The sequence below is a fragment of the Podarcis filfolensis genome (genome assembly GCF_964270895.1).
Source record: "Podarcis filfolensis genome assembly, chromosome: 2".
Classification (NCBI taxonomy): Eukaryota; Metazoa; Chordata; class Lepidosauria; order Squamata; family Lacertidae; genus Podarcis; species Podarcis filfolensis.
The window spans coordinates 41748236-41768818 of record NC_139605.1 but is presented as its reverse complement, the minus strand read 5'-3'; the positions used below and the strand labels follow the sequence as shown (position 1 = coordinate 41768818).

General features: G+C 45.0%; 1 protein-coding gene across 7 annotated transcripts in view; it reads left to right on the top strand.

The window, feature by feature from the left end:
• The window catches only part of ABHD6 (abhydrolase domain containing 6, acylglycerol lipase), a 40154-nt gene extending 20861 nt beyond the window's left edge, over nucleotides 1-19293 (top strand). For all 7 annotated transcript variants that reach the window (XM_083603124.1, XM_083603122.1, XM_083603121.1 and 4 more), the window contains exons 2-9: nucleotides 1099-1244; nucleotides 3582-3738; nucleotides 4770-4883; nucleotides 7524-7656; nucleotides 10024-10181; nucleotides 12183-12237; nucleotides 13789-13889; nucleotides 16359-19293. In XM_083603124.1, the coding sequence (XP_083459250.1) occupies nucleotides 1126-1244; nucleotides 3582-3738; nucleotides 4770-4883; nucleotides 7524-7656; nucleotides 10024-10181; nucleotides 12183-12237; nucleotides 13789-13889; nucleotides 16359-16535 (1014 nt within the window). In that variant the 5' untranslated portion in view covers nucleotides 1099-1125 and the 3' untranslated portion in view covers nucleotides 16536-19293. The remainder of the gene's footprint in view (nucleotides 1-1098; nucleotides 1245-3581; nucleotides 3739-4769; nucleotides 4884-7523; nucleotides 7657-10023; nucleotides 10182-12182; nucleotides 12238-13788; nucleotides 13890-16358) is intronic.
• Nucleotides 19294-20583: the final 1290 nt, after the last annotated feature.

Genomic DNA, 20583 nt, shown 5'->3' with positions numbered 1-20583 from the left:
AGACTCTCTGGGTGAGATAGCTTCAGCCTCTGCTTCCACATCATCTTCCTTCTCTCCAGTCCCTCTTGGATCCAGTCTGGCTCTAGGAGAGGCCCAGAAGCATTGGGAAGGGAAGTCCCTTTGCTTAGGCTTTCCTGAATGAGTGCTGAGGGCAGAACTCAAACCAGGGAGCCTAGACTAGTGCAGGTGTTGGTCCTTCTTTTTCATTGCTGTCCTCTTGCTGCTGTCACCACCCATCCAGAGTAGTGGAGCCTTGGAGATACCTCTGCTTTCACTGCTGTGGGCTGGCAGCAATGGAGGAGAAGCATTGCCACCTGCAGGACTCTGGGAAAAACTTTAATGTTTTTCCTTTCTTAGGAAAAGAGAGAGAATAATTAAGGTGCTGTGGGGCTTAGAGGGCTACAGGTGGTGGTGCTCCTCCTACATCACCCATTGACTGGTAAGCCTGCAATCCTTGCTTACAAACCCTTCAAATCCGAGCCTTCTTTTGTACATGGTGTAGGTGTTTAACAACCTGGGGGAATATTCACTTCAGGAAACAGTTTGAGGTCAGGAGTTGCTAAATGGCAGTCGATTCCAAGTGTGCTGGTTGGGCTTTGCTGCCTCACCTTTCCCTCAGCTGCAGCCTGGTGGAATGAAATTAGTGATGTCATCAAGATTTGCGTTTTTTAGATGTGGAGATTTGAGTCGGACTCACTGTGCTCACCTGAAGTACCAGACTCTGGAGTTCTTCTCTGGCTCGGACCAAAATCTGAGCCAGAGAAGTATTTCCCTCTTGCCTCCAGTACCATCAGAGGCCACAGGGAGAGGGTATGAAAGGAAGAATACCTCCCATCCTTTTTTTCTCTACAGCCATGGACTCTCTTCCTGAAAATGCCCCCCCTTGCCTTTCTTTGATGCAGTTGCATTTGGTCTTAGAGCACAAATGGTGAGAAATGGTCTGGAAACAGTCCGGGGGGATTTGCAAGGGTAGGTCAGGGTTTCAAAGCATTGTTTGTGGTCTGGAAAAGTATCTGTTGCATCCTGGGATATACTTCTGCCTCTTGTTTATGATTTCCAGTGCTTATAACTGACCATTTTTTAAATCTATTTTTGCAGTTGAGGTAGAGCCACCAAGAGAACAAAATGGACCTTGATGTGCTGAACATGTTTGTAATAGCGGGAGGCACTCTGGCTATCCCAATTTTGGCATTTGTGGCATCCTTCCTTCTGTGGCCTTCAGCACTGATCAGAATATACTACTGGTAAGTTATTTAGAATCCTGGCTCTGATTGGTGTTGCCTTCCTAGAAAGCCCATGTACTTCCCAAAACGTTTGCCACAATTAGAGTGAATGACCAATGGTGCTTAAATTTTATTTATTTAAAAACCAGTCCGAGTTCTTTCGGCAGCTGATTGATTGCAGCCTATTTGCATATGATGCTTCAGGAGCACCTCTTGATTAATGCCAGTTATCCAGATTGAGGAGGAACCTTCCACAAATCATGCCATAACGGAGGCTCATCCATGGTGGGGCCACACTCCAAGATCGCTCCCGTTCGGCCTTCCAAATTGGCAGACATGGGATTGTGTGACACTGCAGGTTGCAGTGAACTTCCTAGACCCCACTGGGTAACATCAGGAGGGTTTATGCCTCATTCCCTTCCTTTCCGCGCCTGAACTCCTTTGCAGCCCCTGGAGGGGCTACGGAGAACAACCACCATTGAATCATGGGCATTGCTAGAAACCGAATGATCAATAGTTCTTAACTTCTGAATGAGCAGTAGTTGCAAAGGCTTCCTTTCCTTGATCCTTCTGTTGTTTAGACTCCTGCTTCATACAGCAACTCCCCCAAAAGTCAAAGGTCCCCTTTGGCAGTGGCGTCCAATGTAGCACTGTTAGTTCACAGTTGGAAGAGGTAATTGGACAAAGCCTGGTATGCATGTAGAACAGCTTTGGCCAACCTGATGCTCTCCAGCTGTGCAGGAGCTGATGGGAGTTGAAGTCCAAAACATCTGGAGGGTGTCAGGTTGACGAATACTGACTTAGAACCATTTGGGAGCACAGAGCTCCTTCAACTTGTCCACTAAACTCGGACTGCCTTAAGCTGGCCAAGAGGATAATGAAGCCTTATCTCATCACCAGTGCTGATCAGATAGTGTTTGTTCCTAAGCCTGGTTCACATATTCAACTGAACTGGCTCATCTCTAGGCAAGGCATGGAAGTATGAAACACTTATGCGCTCCCACCATACCTGTGGTGTTGGGTGATCAAGCATATAGACAGAAAGTTCACAGTCTTTCCTCCTGACCACCTCCTGAAGGCTTCATCTGCGCATACAGCCTCCTCATAGCAACACAGGAAGGTACCTTTCACTAAGTCAAACTACTTGTCCATCTAACCCAGTATATTGATTTACTTTATTTATAAGAGTGCTTATAAGCTCCTAGTAAATATGGCAATGTACACTAAAATGCCGTAACATAAAACACAAGGCCAACGTACTTCTTAAAATACATGCATTTTCTACTCTGCCTGGTAGCAGCTGTCCAGGGCCTCAGGTAGAGGTCTTTCTGAGCACCTGCTGCCGTTCCTCCTTTTTAAACTGGAGGTTCCAGGGATGGAGCTAGGGACCTTCTGCATGTAAAGAAGGTGTTCAACTGCTGAGCCAACCATAACAGTTGTAGTGTATGTATGTTGTAGGTTAGTGGAGTCGCACGCACACTCATTAACACTAGGCTAGGGGATCTTTGGCCCTCCAGATGTTGTTGGACTCCCAACTCCCATCAACCCAGCCAGCATGGTCAGGGATGATGGGAACTGGAGTCCAACAACATCTGGAGGACCAAAAGTTCCTCCTTGCCTTACAGCTTTCTTATTATGCTTATAGAGGGGCTACTAAGTCTACATATGTATGTATAGATGCATAATCTTTCTTAACTGGGATTTTTAGATCCCTTCCTGTACAGATGGTTATTGCTGTGGCTGTTCCATTAATGTAAATGCTGCTGGGAGAATTCTGCATTATCTTATTACCAAAGCATGCCTTTTTTGCCTGTTGCTAGGCAGGCCTTCATTACCCCGGTTACTCTGGCTGACTCGGAGGATTAGCTCCCCATGGGCGCAGATGTCATTGGTTCGTTTCTGAGTGGGGATAAATTGCTTGCCAGGAAGGTTCATCAATCCGTAAAGCTATTTTAAATGCCTAAGCAGGGGAAATTGTTACAAAGGGATTAGAGAGGCGGCTCTGGTTGTTTCAGTAAAGGGAGAACTGTGAAAAAGATTGGCGCAAGGGAAAGTGGGAGAGGGTCACGTTGTGATTTCACAACCTTGTGGGAAGGAAGGCATGGGATGCCAGGGGCTGTAGCTCAGGGTGGAGAGTCTGCTTCACATGTGGAAAGTTCCAGGTTCAATTACCAGGTAGGGCTGGAGGCGACTGCCTGTCTGACACTGGATGTTCCTAAAAAACAAGTTCAAGTGTGGCAGTCGCGCTGTGGGGGAGCAGGCAGTGCTGATTTGAATTCGTTGCAGAAATGCTTTGCTCTTGTGCTGAGGCTGCTGTGTTGCAACCCTTCTCCTTTGTCCCGCTCCTGTTGCTGTCAGGTACTGGCGCCGCGCCCTGGGCATGCAAGTTCGATACGTGAACTACGACGACTACCAGTTCTGCTACTCCTACCGAGGGAGGCCTGGCCATCGGCCCTCTGTGCTCATGCTGCATGGATTCTCGGCCCACAAAGATATGTGGCTTTCTGTAGTCAAGGTACACTTCTCCTTCTCTATGAGGAAATAACAGTTTCACCTGGGAGGGACAACGTTCTGCTCTTGGGCTAAGTTGCAGCCAATTCCAGTGTGCCCTTGTCACTTTCCTATGGCTGATTTGTGCAGCATCCGGTGTATGTATTACATCCCAAAGGTGGAGAATCTGCGCCCTCCGTATGTAGATAGGCTCCCATCAGCCCAAAGTTCAGGGATGCTGGGAGTTGTAATGCAGTAGCCCCCAGAAGGCCACAGACTTCCCACTGCAGATCATGTGTTCCTTCCATCAGCGCTGCTACAGGGGAAGCACCCATGTGATATAAAATCCATATATTAGTGTGCCAGCAGTGGGTTTGTGCTATCAGCCATGCTGAAAAAGTAACAGGTGAATCAGCCTTGAGGATAAGTTCAAATGGTCCACTTGGTTGGGATCATGCCTGGCTTTCACCATGGGAAAAGGTAGGTACCACTTTCCTGGCCACCCACCTGTTCAGTATGGAAAGCCAGCTGCTCAAAATGAGCATCCCACTGTTAGTTCCGTGGAAAGTTTGGGCTGTCACGCTTCTGCATCCACTGCGGAGCCACCTGTGCTCAGAATACTCCTATTTTCGATCCCTGTGAGGCTGCTGCTTGCTAACTGCAAATGAATGATTGTGATGAGATTGGGAGGGAAGGTTGCCTACTTGCTTACTTTGGGATTAGCCTAAAGTGCCTTAATATCTATCTATCTATCTATCTATCTATCTATCTATCTATCTATCATATGCTGAGGACATTAGGATTCACACAAAAGACTTTGGGGTAACGGCATGTGCGCATGCTTCTCTTCCTCTCTTTTATAAGAATTCTCTTCATATATTTTAGCTTTTAAGGAACAGCTTGCATGGGGCCAGTGTTAATACAATTCATCCGTTGCCAATGCAGTGCTTGCTCAGCTCCACTTCCACCATGATGGCAGTGGTTGGAAATTTGTTCCGATTTGCTTCTGGTGTGATCTCTCCTCCATCCTAACCACATGACACTTGTTTCCCGCAGTTCCTTCCAAAGAACCTGCACTTGATTTGTGTTGACATGCCTGGCCATGAGGGTACCACTCGCTCATCCCTAGATGACTACTCAATCTATGGGCAAGTGAAACGAATACACCAGGTAATAAATGCTCCAGAAATGACCCTGTAAACGCTTGGGATGTTCTCTCTGTTCCACCTTCTTGAGTCCATGGACTGATTCAGAACTCACTGTTCGGAGGTGACTAGTGTTTTGATTTGGAGAGTCTGGGGAAGATTAAGCAACGTTGCAAAGAGTGATGGGAGATGGGTTACAGCAAAACCCTGGAGATATATCCCAGTATTTCAGTACAGCGACTCTCCCTTCTGAAAGCTCTCTCCTTCCTTCCTTCCTTCCTTCCTTCCTGGCCAGCAGACATGCCAGCTATTTACAGTCTCAAAAGATTCTCTTGTCTGCGTTCTGCCTCTCAAATCCTTAATCTCTTTAATTCTTCACATCCTGTTCTGTGAAGATCTAAGTCCATCAGTGAACAAAAGAATTGGTTTGCAGGTTGTAAGGTGACTGTTTCCTCCTTTACAAAGGGAAGAGCTCCCATTTGAAGGCAGGTGACCTTTAAAGCCCTTCGCAGCCTAGAACCCTTGTACCTACGGGACCTCCGTGGTATGCCCCATGGAGCAACACCCTAGAGGTCCTGGGCCCTAAGGAAGTTAGATTAGCCTCAACCAGAGCCAGGGCCTTCTCAACACTGGCCCTGGCCTGGTGAAATGCTCTGTCTCATGAGACCAGGTCCGTTCTTAACCTGAAACTGTTCTTAACCTGAGGTACCACTTTAGCTAATGGGGTCTCCCGCCGCCGCGCTGCCAGCGCGCAATTTCTGTTCTCATCCTGAGGCAAAGTTCTTAAACCGAGATACTACTTCTGGGTTAGCAGAGTCTGTAACCCGAAATGTTTGTAACCCGAGGTGTTTATAACCCGAAGTACCACTGTATTCCAAAGGAACTGAATTGCAGAGCATGGCTAATATCTTCCACTTCCTATCCCATCTCCCGTACATCCTGAGTTATGAGAAGTTATCAAAGAAGTAGCTTCTTTACCTTGCAGAAATGGCCCCCTCCTTTCTGTCAGCAGCTGAGCTGCTAATATGTGGCCCGCTTTGTCAGACTTGTTTATGCTCTCAGCATTTCCATTAACATAAGTGGATCAAATATATTGAAAAGACAATTCAGAGCCAGGGTCTGAGAATCAGTGGACAGCCATCAAACTCTTAGCTCGCAAGCTTTCCTTCTGGTAAGATGTTTGTTTTCAGTTGCTTTGGGCCTGTTCATAGGGTGTGCTGGTTTTCCTGTCTGTCCACTTAGCAGTGTTGAAGGCCCCTGTTCTGGACCCCTGGGGACAGAAGCCCCGTTTACCTGAGGGCTAAAATGAAGGGTGAGGAGGGGAGCACCCACAAGTCCCACCTACAATGTCACTGTGGACGTTGGGCGCTTATTCAAACCTTTCCATGTTGGCCACGCATGCCCAGAAGGGAGATTGGAGGAATCATCAGAGTTTACTTAGAATACTCCCTGTGATCAGGAGCCTTGTCTTAACAGGGTTTTGGATCTCAAGGATTCTATGTTCATTCCCTCAGACACATGTAGACATCCTCATCAGATTTTCCCTCTCAGCATGGGAAGGGAAGGTCTGAAGTGAAGCTGACTTTCATGGGGATGCTGGGGGCGGGGGCTTCTTTGCACACCCCTCCCCTCTTTTAACTCCTTACGCACTGAACATGCCTAGAACATGCCTTCAGACCTTCGTGACTGATGAGCAAAATTTTCCTGTGGGGATGAGGACAAAGAGGATGGGGTTGTGTGCACACAGAAAGCCAGCCTGATGCAGTGGTTAGAATGTCAGACTAAGACCTGGGAGACCAAGGTTTGAATCCCCACTCGTCCATGAAGCTTGCTGGGTGACCTTGGCCCAGTCACTGTCTCTTAGCCTAATCTAACTCACAGGGTTGTTGTGGGGATTCAGTGAGGAAGCGGAGAAGCATGTATGCCAGCTTGGAGGAAAGGTGGGATATAAATGAGATAAATAAACACTACCCTTTCCACACATTTGCTCTGAATACCTGAAGAGGGTTTTGATGCCTGTTTTTAGCTTTCCCAGACCTAGGATAGAATTTGGCTGCTGTTAAAGTTGCAATACCTGCTCTGAGAGCCAGTGTGGTGTAGTGGTTAAGAGCGATAGACTCGTAATCTGGGGAACTGGGTTCGCTTCCCTGCTCCTCCACATGCAGCTGCTGGGTGCTAGTCACACTTCTTGAAGTCTCTCAGCCTCACTCACCTCACAGAGTGTTTGTTGTGATGGAGGAAGGGAAAGGAGAATGTTAGCCGCTTTGAGACTCCTTTGGTAGTGATAAAGCGGGATATCAAATCCAAACTACTACTACTACTACTACTACTCCTCCTCTTCTTCTTCTTCTTCTTCTTCTTCTTCTTCTTCTTCTTCTTCTTCTTCTTCTTCTTCTTCTTCCCAGCACAGTTAAGCCAATTCCCCCCAAGCATAAGCAACACTAATACTTTCTTAATACTACTGAAAGAAGAGCCAGGTAGGGCACTGTGCATAATCTAACTTCCTCTGGGCTGCCCCTTAACATCTGTTATGGTGCTGAATCTCATGCGCTATTACTTGTGTGAGTATTAATTTCCAAGCCAGTTCCCCTCATCTCTCCCAACTCTACTGCAATTGCTGCCTGCCCCCTAGTAACCCAAGTGTTGGTTTTTTTTATCTTTTCAGTTTGTTGAATGTATCAATCTGAACAGGAAACCCTTCCATCTAATTGGAACTTCCATGGGCGGAAACGTTGCAGGAGTTTATGCTGCTCAGTACCCAGCGGAGATCTGCAGCTTAAGTCTTGTATGCCCTGCGGGTGAGTGCCACAAATGAACTTCGCCTCCTGAGGCAGGAGATGTGTCCACGGTCGATGTGTCTGGTGAATTTAAATACTCAGGATGTGCACCAACCACAGGAGTTGATTGGTTCCTGACCTGGTGCTTTGGAAAACAGTCTGCTCATGTCAAAGGTGCTTTGGCTGCCTGGTGGAATGGCCACCTGACACGGATGCTTTAGTTGAGATTCCTGCCTGGCAGGGGGTTGGATTAGATGACCCTCAGGGTCTCTTTCAGCCCTATGGTTCTGTGATTGGGGCTGTGGTCAGTCTAAGTCCTCTTCTTTTTGTCACCACTACCTGCCTCCCAATTCTTTTGGCAGAAGTGAATGAAATTTGCAGAACTTGTAGCTGCTCCTGAGTGGCTAAAGCCTGCCAAATTATAAGCAAATATGTCCAGGGGGTGTTGTGCTGGACAGCTTCATTCTCCCCTACCCGCCCCCTTTAAAAGGAAACATCTAAAACTTTATTTTGGATCAGAATTGGATTAAATCCGTAGACAAGGACTCTCCTTCTGAAGGTGTGAATCCTGCCAGATTTCAGAAGGATTGCCACAGGGGTTTCCCTGAAAGGGTAGCCTTTACAGTTTGGGAGTGCAATTGATTAACACATGTCAAGTTGCAAACAAAAGAGAAGTCCAGGGGTGTTTGTTCTAGGTACCTTGTAAAGTTGATTGTGGAGGGAACAAAAAGGGATTGACTTTTTAGGTAAGTTCATTCACTCTTACAAGACTAACTTGTCAGCCACAGTGAGGCTCTTCTTCCTGCTTCTCTCCATTGTGGTGCTTGCTACTCCTTCCCACATCTCTCCACCCTGATGTCATGTTTTCATAGGGTAACCTGTACTTTACTTTTCAACAGATGCTAATATGCACCTTTCTTTATCTCCGGATCACTGAGGTACCACAAAGTGCTTCAGGGAACCCAGCTTTGATTTGTACTACCTCATAGACATCCCGCTTTATTCCCTAACAAGCTGCCAAACCCTCCAAGACACATCACTTTGGCTCAGGATTCATCCAGTTTTGTTCCACACCTCCTATTAAAAGCTAGAATTAGGCTCAATGTTTACACGTTAAGACACTAGGTAAAAGCAGCATTCGTGTGCTTGCTACCTTGGCAATCCCCGTGCCCTTGTAGTTAAGGGCAGGCCTACATCATCATCATTAATACCTATACAACCTTGGCCCAGTATACCTGAAGGAGTGTCTCTTTCCCCATCTTTCAGCCCGGACACAGGTCCGATGCTGAGGCCTTCTGGCAGTTCCCTCACTGCAAAAGTGAGGTTACAGGGAACCAGACAGAGGGCCTTCTCGGTAGTGATGCCTGCCCTGTGGAACGCCCTCTTCCCATCAGATGTCAAGGAAATAAACAACTATCTGACTTTTAGAAGACGTCTGAAGGCAGCCCTGTTTAGTGAAGTTTTTAATGTTTGATGTTTTATTGTGTTTTTAATATTGTGTTGGGAGCCGCCCAGAGTGGCTGAGGAAACCCAGCCAGATGGGCGAGGTATAAATAATAAATTCTGATGCTGATGAAGGAGCCAGGCAAATCTTCCTGGGGAGAACATTCCACAAATGAGGAGCTGCTACAGAAAAGTCCCATTCTGTTATAACAGACACGTGGCTGTTATTGGAAAGAGGAAATCAGTGTCTAACTACCTTCTTCCTAATCATAATGTCAACACATCAAAGTGCTGAGCATCCTGCAGGCCCTCCACCAGCAGCAGCACCCAGCAATGGTTGGGAAACGCAGCTCACCACTAGTCTGAGTCACCCTAGATGAAAGGTGGCTGACACGGTATCCCCCAGAGCAGGCATAGGCAAACTCTGGTCCTCCAGATGTTTTGGAACTACAATTCCCATCATCCCTAGCTAACAGGACCAGTGGTCAGGGATGATGGGAATTGTAGTCACTTAGAGGACCGGAGTTTGCCTATGCCTGCCCCAGAGCTTGGATCACTGAACTCCTGTCAGTCCCAGTCAATGGCCAGGGATGATGGGAATTGTAGTCCAGATACATCTGGAGGGCCCCACCCTGGCTATCTTTGCCTTTGTTATCCCAAGAGGAATCCAAACATGCAGGAGGTGCCTTGGGGACAGCCATGTGTGCAACTCAAAGTGTCATTTCACCCTACGTGACGAACGTGGTGGTTCTGTACTTGGGAGGTAAGATTAAGTCAGGTCCTGACACCCCCCACCCCCTCCTTCCTTGCTTGTGACTTTAAGAAATAATTGGCATGTTTTCTCTGGAAGGATTGTTGGAGGAATTAAAGGCTTGTCAAGGCCGCCTACCTATTGCGTTGCTTCTGAAGCTCAGCATATGGCTGTTCTTCTCTTTTTTCCTGCAGGGCTGCCGCCTGTCGCGGAAAGCAAATTTGTTAAACTACTGAGGGAGCTGAAGGAGTCTAAGTCCCTCAGCCAGATTCCCCTGATTCCATCCACCCCGGAGGAAATGGCAGAAATGTTAAAGCTTTGCTCTTACGTACGCTTCAAAGTGCCCCAGCAGGTGAGAAGTGTGAATGGCAGAGGCGCCCTTAATTGGGAATCTTCTCTAGCCCCCTCACCCCCACCCCAAGGCTGTTCTTCTTAAGTTGAGGCTGGTTGCTGCCTTGGTAAACATTTGATTAAAGCAAAGTACAGTATCCACACACACACCCCCCCGCCACCCACGATGCGGCCTCCTAACTGGTTGGCTTGTATCAATTCTGAGGTAACATGCATTTTAATGAATGAATTCCATTTGTGAATCGCTTCCTATAAAGTGCCTTAAAGCAATTTGACAACGAATACAACAGCAATAAAAACAAGAAGTGTTTCCTATGTAAAAATGAAACGATTTCCTCTGTAAAGACAGTTTCAAATCTAACACATCTGCAGACTGGGGTTTAACCCCCCCCCCAAAAAAAAATCCAATTATAGGTCTTGTTGAAAAAGGAAGGGCTTCAGTTACTATTTATGAATGAATTCTGCCCCTTTAATCATTAAAATTTTAGTTCAGCACCTGTACAGCTGCTTCCTGGTTCCTAGGTAGGCTTGATAATAGGAAGTCCTATTTTTTTTCCAACTTAAAAAGCAAAACCCACCGTGAATCAGTACCTCAGTCACAAATCAACTGTACAAATTGTAACACTTGGAAATTAACACAATCTTGTACACCTCCTGTTTAGCTTTCTGGTTTCTGAGCTTCAGATATAATTCCTTATCTCAAAATCCATGAGGTCTAGCGGATTTTGAAAGCCATGGATTTGAACCTAACCCACGGTGTACTGATAAATTTGGAAGTGTAGGACCTCATCACAACAGCCTCCAAGGAGAGTCCAGGTTATATAACACACACTCACGCAACATAGCAAGGGACAGCCCTACTTTTAGGACGATGGCCGATATAATAGGCCCTCACACAACTGCAACCCTATTCGCAGCCTTCTGGGAGTGTGCTGCTGAACTCAGCACCACTTGCTTCAGATTGTGTTTTAAATTTTCATCTGGTTGGTATTGCTTTCCTTCTCCACAGCATTAATTCTTCCCCACCTTTCTCAAGCTCTGTGCTGAATCTTCCTTAGTAGCCATGTGGGTGTTTGTACAGAGAGCAGATAGATACCGAGGTGTTATATGTAAGATATGATTTTTAAAATTGGGAAGAACAAGTGAAATGGATGTGGTGTGTATGTGTGTGCAGCCTGTTTGAAGAGCCAAGCTTTCCCTGACAGGGAAACCTGATTTCCCTTGAAGTCTGATCTGCGTGGGTTTACACAGGGCAAGCAAAGTGTGAAACAATTGCTTTAAAAATTGTGCAGAGCTGTGATTCAGCCTCCCCTCGGCAATCTTTCAGAAGCAGGATTTTAACTTTCTCTATGTGGAAGATTTGCCCCCCTCCCCTTACAGTTTGGATGAGGAACCTGAGGCCCTTCACCTTCCCCCCTCCCTAGCCAGCGTGCCTAGTGGTTGGGGACAATAGGAGTTGTAGTCCAGCAACTTCTGGAAGGCCTCAGGTTCCCCCACCGTGCCCTACAGATTTGTAATCTTTAGTTTGAGTGCATTCCATGTTGGCTCTCATCCTTCTAGCAGCCCCAAAGCTTCTTTGCCCAGGTTCCCTGCCTCTACTTGCTGCAGTGTGTCTCCAAGCGGGTTTACGCCTCGGCTGCGTCCTGATTGCCAGCATGGGTTCTGTGGTGTGTCCAGAAAACCTCTCCTACTGGGAAAGAGAGGGGGAGCAGATGGACATGGTGTGCTTGCCCTGTTACGAAACATAGGGACGTAATAAGAGCCCTGCTTGTTCAGGCCAGGGGCCTGTCTGGTCCAGCATCATGCTGTCTCACAGTGCCCAACCAGATGCATGTGGGAAGCCTGCCAGCAGGACCTGAGCACAGCAACACTCTCCCCACCTGGTGTGGAGAAGCACGATGCCTCTGACAGTGGAGGCAGAGTATAGCCATAGTGGCTAGAAGCCCCTGAGAGCCTTGCCCTCCACAAGCCATTCTTCTAAGACGCCATTATGTGTTTGTAGATCCTGCAGGGCCTCGTCGATGTCCGCATCCCGCACAATGACTTCTACCGCAAATGTAAGTGCATCATGTCATTTCTCTAGCTTGGGATTGGAATTGGTGCTGGTCGCTTCTGTTATCTGAAGGTGCAGGCTACACCGTGGGTCAAATGCTTACCTGCACCCCCCACTCCCCATGGCGTGATTTGGTTTTAAGGCCCATGGGACGGCAGCTTGGCCCAGTATTGAAGCAGCATACCTGTTAAAAACGTCTTTAAGGAAATGAAACAGTGGGGATTGCTGAGGCTTTGTGTATGCCACCATAGGAACGAAAGGAGAACTGCTCTGCCTCAGACCAAAGGTGCACCCGGTCTTATTTTATTTATTTTATTTTATTATTTTATTGTTGCCAACAGCAACCAGCCATATACCCTTGGGAAGTTTACAGGCCAGAAACTAACCTCATGGTCATACACAGAGATGGAGACAACCCCTGGCCCTCCAGAATCAGTGGGACCACAGCTGCATTCACACGTGGGGTTTACTGCATTAGTTCAACTGTTTGTAAGGCTAGCGCTTCGGCCCCACTTTCTAACATTCTTTCCACAGTGTGTACGCCTGTTCCACTGCTTCACCACCACCATGTTGTGGTGAACGTCATTGACACATGCCATTTCTCTATGCTGTCCTTCTCCCTCTAAGTTCTGCCATTCTTCTAGGTTATACCTTTTGGGCATGACTTTCTGTGCTGAAATAACAAGGCACGTTCATGTTAGGCCAAAAACAAACAAACCCCAAAGCATGGACAGGGAGCATTGTGCATGCCGCCTCACGACTTGTCATGTGAGCGACTGGAGTGTTAACCTGTGGAAAAGGCGGGAAGATTGTCATGCAGAACTCCTGCAATTTTCTAGGTTGAGGGGCCTGCAAACTGATTAATTCTTTTCTGGGGCTGATGGGGATTGTGGTGCAATAACACCTGGGAGGCCACAAGTTCCCCATTCCTGCCACGCCAGACACTGTCCCCTGGAATCAAGTATAACCAGATCAACAGCCTCCTGGATCTTGAGGTTCTGTTTGACTGTTGTGTCTCACAGCAGAGGTTTGGAATTGCAGGCACATAGCTTAGGGGTGGAGAACCTGTGGTCCTCCAGATAAAATTAGACTCCAAACCCCATCAATCACAGCCAGCATGGTCAGTGGTCAGGGATGATGGGAGTTGTAGTCCAGCAATTTCTGCAAGGGCACGGATTCCCACCTATGGCCTAAACTATATAGGGAAGTGTTGGGGTGGGTGGTGAAGAACAGGACGTGGGGATGCAGATTTTGATGTCAGCCACACATCAAGTGACTTTGAAGAAAGGGAACTTCCTCCAAAGGCTTTTGCGCACATCCCTCTCTCCTCTCTGGCCAGGAAGGTTTTCCTTTTGTTATTTATACTGTGGGAAATCTTTTTCTTCTTTCTGCTGTTTCATTGACCCAAACTGCACAGTGGTTTTCTTTGGGCGGGGAGATAGGAGTAAAAGGTTAAAAAAACCCAGCTCGTTAAAATTTGAGTTGTGTGCAATGAAGCTGAGCTAGACTGATTTTCTCTCTCTCTCCTCCTCCTCCTTTTTCCTCTTCTGGAAAGTGTTTTTTGAGATTGCAGATGAGAAGTCCGTCAACTCGCTTTATGAAAACATGAGCAAGATCAAAGCTGCAACGCAGATCATCTGGGGAAAGCAAGATCAGGTGCCTCAGCCAATTTGTTTCTGCTTCCTTCTCCTCTTCTCTCCTTAGTGCAACATGTAAAGATAAATTAGAACAGCAGAGTAACCAATAGGGAGAGCAGGCAGATAACGACGGCAACTTAAAGATTAGCAAACGTGCTATATGGTGTAAGACCAAATTCCACCTCATCAGATTAGGAAAGCTGCATTTGCACCTGTCTTCTACCGCTCATTTTCCTTCTATGTAATGTGTGAGAACGAAAGATCCCTGCCTGCTCAAGTGGACTTTTGTCTTGATTAAATGTAGTGGGAGATGAGGGGATGATATTGGATAAGAGAATTGCACATAGAGGCAGAGGAGAATTTTGTTGGTCCACATTTTTAAAGAGACGGACGTAATTTGTGCCTTGTGCAGATCAGAACACCATTATTCTTCAGATTTCCCCCTTCTAAAAAAACTTAATGAAATGTGTAAAAATAAAAATGCATTTTTGGGTGAAATACATTTAGAATTGCATACGCTGAAGTAAAATATGTATTTAAACGGTAAAATACATATTTAAATACAAGTTTTATATAGTTAAAAATAATAATCATGGGACAGAACTCGCTTTTTAATGAATGCGCGCATTCAAACTGCACTTGTTCCTCTAACGGAGCTACAATTCCCAGCACCATTAACTGACTATAGTTCCCAGGATTCTTTGGGTTGTATGTTTGTGTGCTATAAAAATATGGAGCGTACACAGACTCAAGGTGCAAATCGACTGATCTGCCCATTCCTTCTCCATTGGACACGCCAAACTCTTACATGTGCTCAAAGATTTCCCCATTCATTTCGGCAGAGGTAGCAGACCCGTGCGCATATTCCTGTGTATACAAATTTGCTGGCTCCATTGAATTGAATGGGAATGTTGTGCTCCCACACCTGTACAAAACGGTTGGATGAGGGATGAGTGAGGGTTGTATGATTATTTTTTTTAAAAAAAGGTTGCGCCGAATACCAATTCACCCCGAGTTCCAAATGTGTTTTGAGAAAAGGTACCATTAGCACAAGATCTGTAAGTTAGCGAGAGAGACATTGCCATGACAACTAAAAAGGGGAACTGTTCTATGATTTGCTGGCACAGTTAAGAAGAAAGCTGAAAAATGTTAACTACGGGAAGGAAATGAGGGGAATGTGAAGAAATTATCAGTGAGTAGGAGGAGGAAATGATTGTGTATGGAGTAGCGCCGGTGCGGGGGGGGGATGGGGGGGCAAAGCTGAATCTAAGCAAGGCTGATTTGGATGAGCAGGTACAGAAATTGGTTTGGGGGCTAAGAATATGTAGTGTTCAGAAAGCCTCCAACAATCGTATCCTATTTCCTGCTGGGAGTTGATCTCTTTCTCTTCTCCCCAAGCATGCCTGTCCCTAGTTGCTGAGCAACTGCAGCAATGCTGGAGCGGGTACAAATCAGCCCTGCAAGCTGAGATATTTTTGGTCCACAAGAGTTGACCATGATGAGCTGCTTCAAATGTCAAGAAGTTCCAACACTGACAGCCGTTCTCATGAGACCAATAGGCAGTTTTAACATTTGTCCATGATGTGTTTGTTCGTGGGGAAATGGTAGCTCACTGTGGTTTCTGTGTATGCTCATGTGCTTATGCCACACACACAGACTGAAACAGTGTGATTGTTGAATGGGGCAGTCTTTAGCTACAGATCTGCAGGCAAGGAGGAAATCTGTGGGGAACTGAGGGCAGGGCAGAGGTCTTGGGAGATCGAGATGGAGCAGGAGACAGATCTGTGTGAGATTTCTTACGGCATGAAGTCTTCCTGTGGTTTGGCACCATAGAAATGAACTGTCATCAGGAAAAAACGAATGTGGGTTGATGCAAATCTGGGGGATACACCAATACAGTGTTTGGGTTATATATTAAATTCAGGTTTAGTGCTCAGCTGTTGGGAGTGTGAGTGTGTGTCTTCTTTGTTTTTGCATCCCCGTTTTCCTTGGTTTCCTCCTTCAGTTTGGTCAAGTGTTGCTCGGCTACTGTTTTCATATGGGCCAAACTAACCATGGCACAACTGGATCAGTTAGCAGTTGTGTGAATGCAAGAGTGAATGGTAAGAGTGTGGGGGCTCTGATCAGAACCTGGGGTGCAGCTTTGACACCTCCTCTGCAATCCAAATAAAGATCACACCCCCCCAAAAAAATACCCCACATGCCCTTGCTATTTGTATTGGGCGTTCCATTAGAGCCAACTTTGTTTAAACATCAGTCTTAATTAAAACAAAACAAAACGCGCCATCCTAAAGGGGCACATTATATCACAATGCTAGCCTTTATGGAATGCTTCTTCTGACAGTTTTTCTGATCCAGGCCAAGGAACTGAGCAAAAGGTTTCCCTCTGCTTCCCCTTTGGCATGTTTCCACAGTCTTTTGACAAGCATGTCGTCCACATGAGTGACACCAGTTCCTCTTTCGTTGAATCCTTTTTCTCCTCGTCTAGGTCCTAGATGTTTCAGGAGCGGACATCCTAGCAAAATCGATTCCTGGCTGTCAGGTACACATTCTGGAAAACTGTGGACACTCGGTAGTCGTGGAACGGCCCAGGAAGACGGCAAAGCTCCTCCTGGAGTTTTTAGCTACGGTGCAGAATATGGATCACAATAAGAAGCTGGCTTGAACTGCCCACTGTCAAGTTGAACCCTTAAGCTAGATGTTTCAGTTATGATGAAATACTGCTGATTTGATCAATTCTCAGGGGTCTCATACAGAACTTGGTGACTGTGCCAAAATCCCTGAAGAAACCAGATTAATTGATATATTTAATTTGTAGGACCGTCAGTGAGGTGGCTCATGGGATACTGAGTCCGATAAAGTCCAATAAAGTTTACATTATCCAGATATTTTGGGTGTAGTAAAAGAGCCATCAGATTTATGACTCTAATTTTTTCGTTCAGGCACTTTCCGTCTATTTTTTGATAACGTTTCCCACTCCTTTCTATCCAAGTTGGGCTAGATAACATGCATGCTAGCTAGACAGAGTCGGGAGAGCCTCTGACCTATCTTACCTTGCCAGAAATGTACCCATTTCTTAGACTGTCTTTGGTAATTTTTCATTGAATTGTAAATCTAGTAACATGAGAAGAAGCTGGAAGAAGGACAGATCTTTCAGATTCTTTCTGACTTTAGTGAATTTCTTTGCGAAGTTCCTGAATTATCCGGAAAGTATGTACCCTGCATATCCATTGGCCTTTACCTTTAGCATACATGTAATATAATTATTTATATATTAACTAGACTATGACCTCAATTCAGAAAACTCTATTATCACAGAATGTACTGGCCACTCCTAGGTTTATGCAGCAGCTGTGTTATGTGATCTAGCATAATATCTGGCTAATTGGAATGTAGATGCCAATGACATTCATCTTGAAACATATAGGAAAAATCAGTAAGGAGCAAAACTTCATAGACTGAGAGCGAAGGGATGTTCCTGCCTCTTAGTATATATGGCCTTGCATGATAAACAATTGTTACAAATGATTCTTAGGATCCAGGTGGTTGCTAAAGTGCTGTTTATGTCGCTCATCAATTTATGATTTCAGCAGAGAAGGAAGGCAATGCATAAAATTTTAAGGGCACGGAAGTTTGGGAGAATCTGCAACTCTGCAATGTTTACACTGATTTATTATGGATGAGTTTTTGTATCCCTTAAGAGCTCCATTTCTTACGTATGTACTGCCTTAATAGTCAGTAATGCTGAAATAATTGGTATAATCTGATTTGAATCAGGAAAGGTTTTTTTATGGTTGTAGTATTCAAACAATTTTGGGGTAACTGGTTTCGGGATTCAGACTCAAGGGGGAAATTCACTGACTATGTACTAAACAAACACACACACAGAGCTTAGGTCTACTGAAATCAACAGGACTGTTCCTGATTCAAGCGGTTAGCATATTCCCTGTGAAAAGTGATCTTTCTGTGCAGTTAATAAACCAAGCGGAGCCATTTCTGGAGCCATTTTTTTCCATCTAGATGGGACTTTCTCCAAGCAATAATGCTGTATGTAGATAGATGCACAAGTGATCCAATTCAGGTTAAAGTTGGGATGAGCTGTTTTCTCAGCTCTTTTCTTAATTGTTTGTTCTGCTGAGTTATTTTGATGTAAATAATTGAGTTTCTTAATGAATTCTGTGAATTCTGTGAATGGTAATGTCTTGGCTGGGAGGGGAGGGGGGGAATGTCTACATGTAAAAATAAAATCTAATTAGGGTACTCTAAAGTGAATTCTTTATCAGATGCATTTTCAAGTTTATTGGACCAGAGCTTAGAAAATATGATCAGCCTTCCTTCTTCTAGGTATTTGTACTCATTTGCAGTTTCAGCTCTTTAGCTGAGTGAAGTTTCTGAACCAGGTTTGTTTCATCTTCTTATTTGTGATGCTCTTTTTTAAAAAAACCAAACCAAAACAAAACAAAAAAACCACACACATTAATGAGGTTTCTGAAAATCTCCCATACCAAGAAACACACAGCAAACATCATTGTCGAGTCTACAGTAGCTATAATTTACAGTGAGTGGTATGGGTACTTAGGCAGTAGCCTCGTGGTTGGGAAACTGTGGCTCCCCAACAGTTGTTGGACTCCAGTTCCCATCAGCCCCAATTGGCATGGCCAACAGCCAGGGATGATGGGAGTTGCAGTTCTGCATCATCTGGAAGGCCACAGTTTCCCCATCCCTGCCTGTAGCCTATTGTACGCTTACTCCAGAGTATCCCTAATAAGTCAGTGGATCCATTCCAAAGTATGCTGATTACATATTGCAACTTCAGAATAATTTTGTAGGCACATTTTGGTTCTCAGCATTCCTTCTGCTTTTCTGTGGGGCTGCTGAGTTCAAGGGACCATAATGTAGTTGTATGGCTACTCCCTTTCTTCCCCAGTTGTAGGTGCTAAAGGTATGGTTTCTTCTAATTTGTAAGTATTTGTGTATTCTAAACTTGCATTTACGACTGCCGTAGTACCTTTTGAAATGTGATACATAGCATCCCTGTGTTTGAGCCATTGCTGGTCTATCTCTTGCACAGGTGGGGAAAGGAAACTTTCCACCTTTTTATTCGAGGGAATCGGAAAAATGTGTGCTTTATCCAGTAATTGCTTGATCAACATTGCTGCAACTGATGGAAATAAAAAAAAAGGGTGGTATCCAACTAAGACATACTTAGACTTGCTGGAATGAATGGACACGACTAACTTAAGTACATGGATTTCAGTCAGTCTGTTCTGAGTAGGACTTGGTCAACTACCACTCAAAGAGACTGGCATCTTAATGCCTACAAAAACCAGAGGAGTTAGAATTTTATTTTATTTTGGTACGGCTTTCAGAAGTCAGTGTCATGTCGGCAAAAGGACTTAATTAAAATGTAAACTGAAAGAAAACTCTAGTTCTCTTTTAAATGTTTTCATAATACTGGGACCTTATTTAGTTTGCAATCCACCCCCTCCAAACTAAATATCCTCACGCTAGAGATAGTCTTGATATGCTATAATGCTTGTTTTTATGCTTGGATTTAAAAGAGAATGTGAGTGCATGTGTGAATGGACAGCAAGTGCAAAGACGGGGAGAAACGGGGGAAGGCGTCTCCAGAGACTGGTACTGCACCCCTACAGGGATGTAAGCCTTGGCAAAGGCCCATTGATGCCAGCATCTGGAAACAGTTCTGAGTAAATGGCACCCTGTTTGTAGGCAAATGGATCATCTACATCCAAACCTGTTTAATTCTATTCCCTTCTTGGGCCATTCAGGTAAAGAAATGTGGAGGCACTTCCAGACTGCCTCTTATTTGGGGATGGGATTCAATTGCATTCAAGCAAATTAAAGGTGATGAGGTCACGTGCAACAAACTGATTTCCCTCCAAAGATCAGACTTTTTCGATAAGGAAAGTGACAGGTGAAATATACTCAGAGTCGAGAGTGGATTTCATGCTCTTTATTCAGCTCATAGTGGTGAGGAGGAATGGAAGTTCCCCCAGAATGTCTCCTTCATATACATTATTTACACGATGGGCCCCACGTGATTGGCTAATTCCGGGATTCACCTGTAGGCCAATCAGGTTGCGGATTCACTTCCACCTGGAGCTGGATTGGCTCCTGTGGGCCAATCAGACTGCTGCATTCTGAATCCTATTGTTCTATTTTTTCATTTTTATTCTTTTTTATTATTATTAAATTTTAACAAACTGTCCAAAATTAAAATATTTTTTTTTTATAATATTTTTATTTTTTCCATATAAACACAACACAACAAACAAACATACAAAGACAAAAACAGAACAAAAAACATGTATCATTTCATATCCTAATTTCATATCCTATCTTCCCCGACTTCCTCATGCCTCCCCTTTCTGTATTCCAAATTCTTATCGATTGTTCAGCAAATCTTCCCTTATTTTAATTTAAATTTAGACTATTCTTCCTTATTCTCCTTGTCTTAACCATTGCTAATAGCAACCATTTACTTTCCAGTCCAACATCATTCTAACTTTCATTAACTTTGTAATATTTCTTTAAATAGTCCTTGAATTTTTTCCATTCTTCTTGCGCTGCTTCTCTTCCCTGGTTTCGGATTCTGCTCGTCATTTCTGCTAAGCCCATGTAGTCTATCACCTTCATCTGCCATTCTTCCAGTGTGGGTAATTCTTGCGTCTTCCAGTACTTCGCAATGAGTA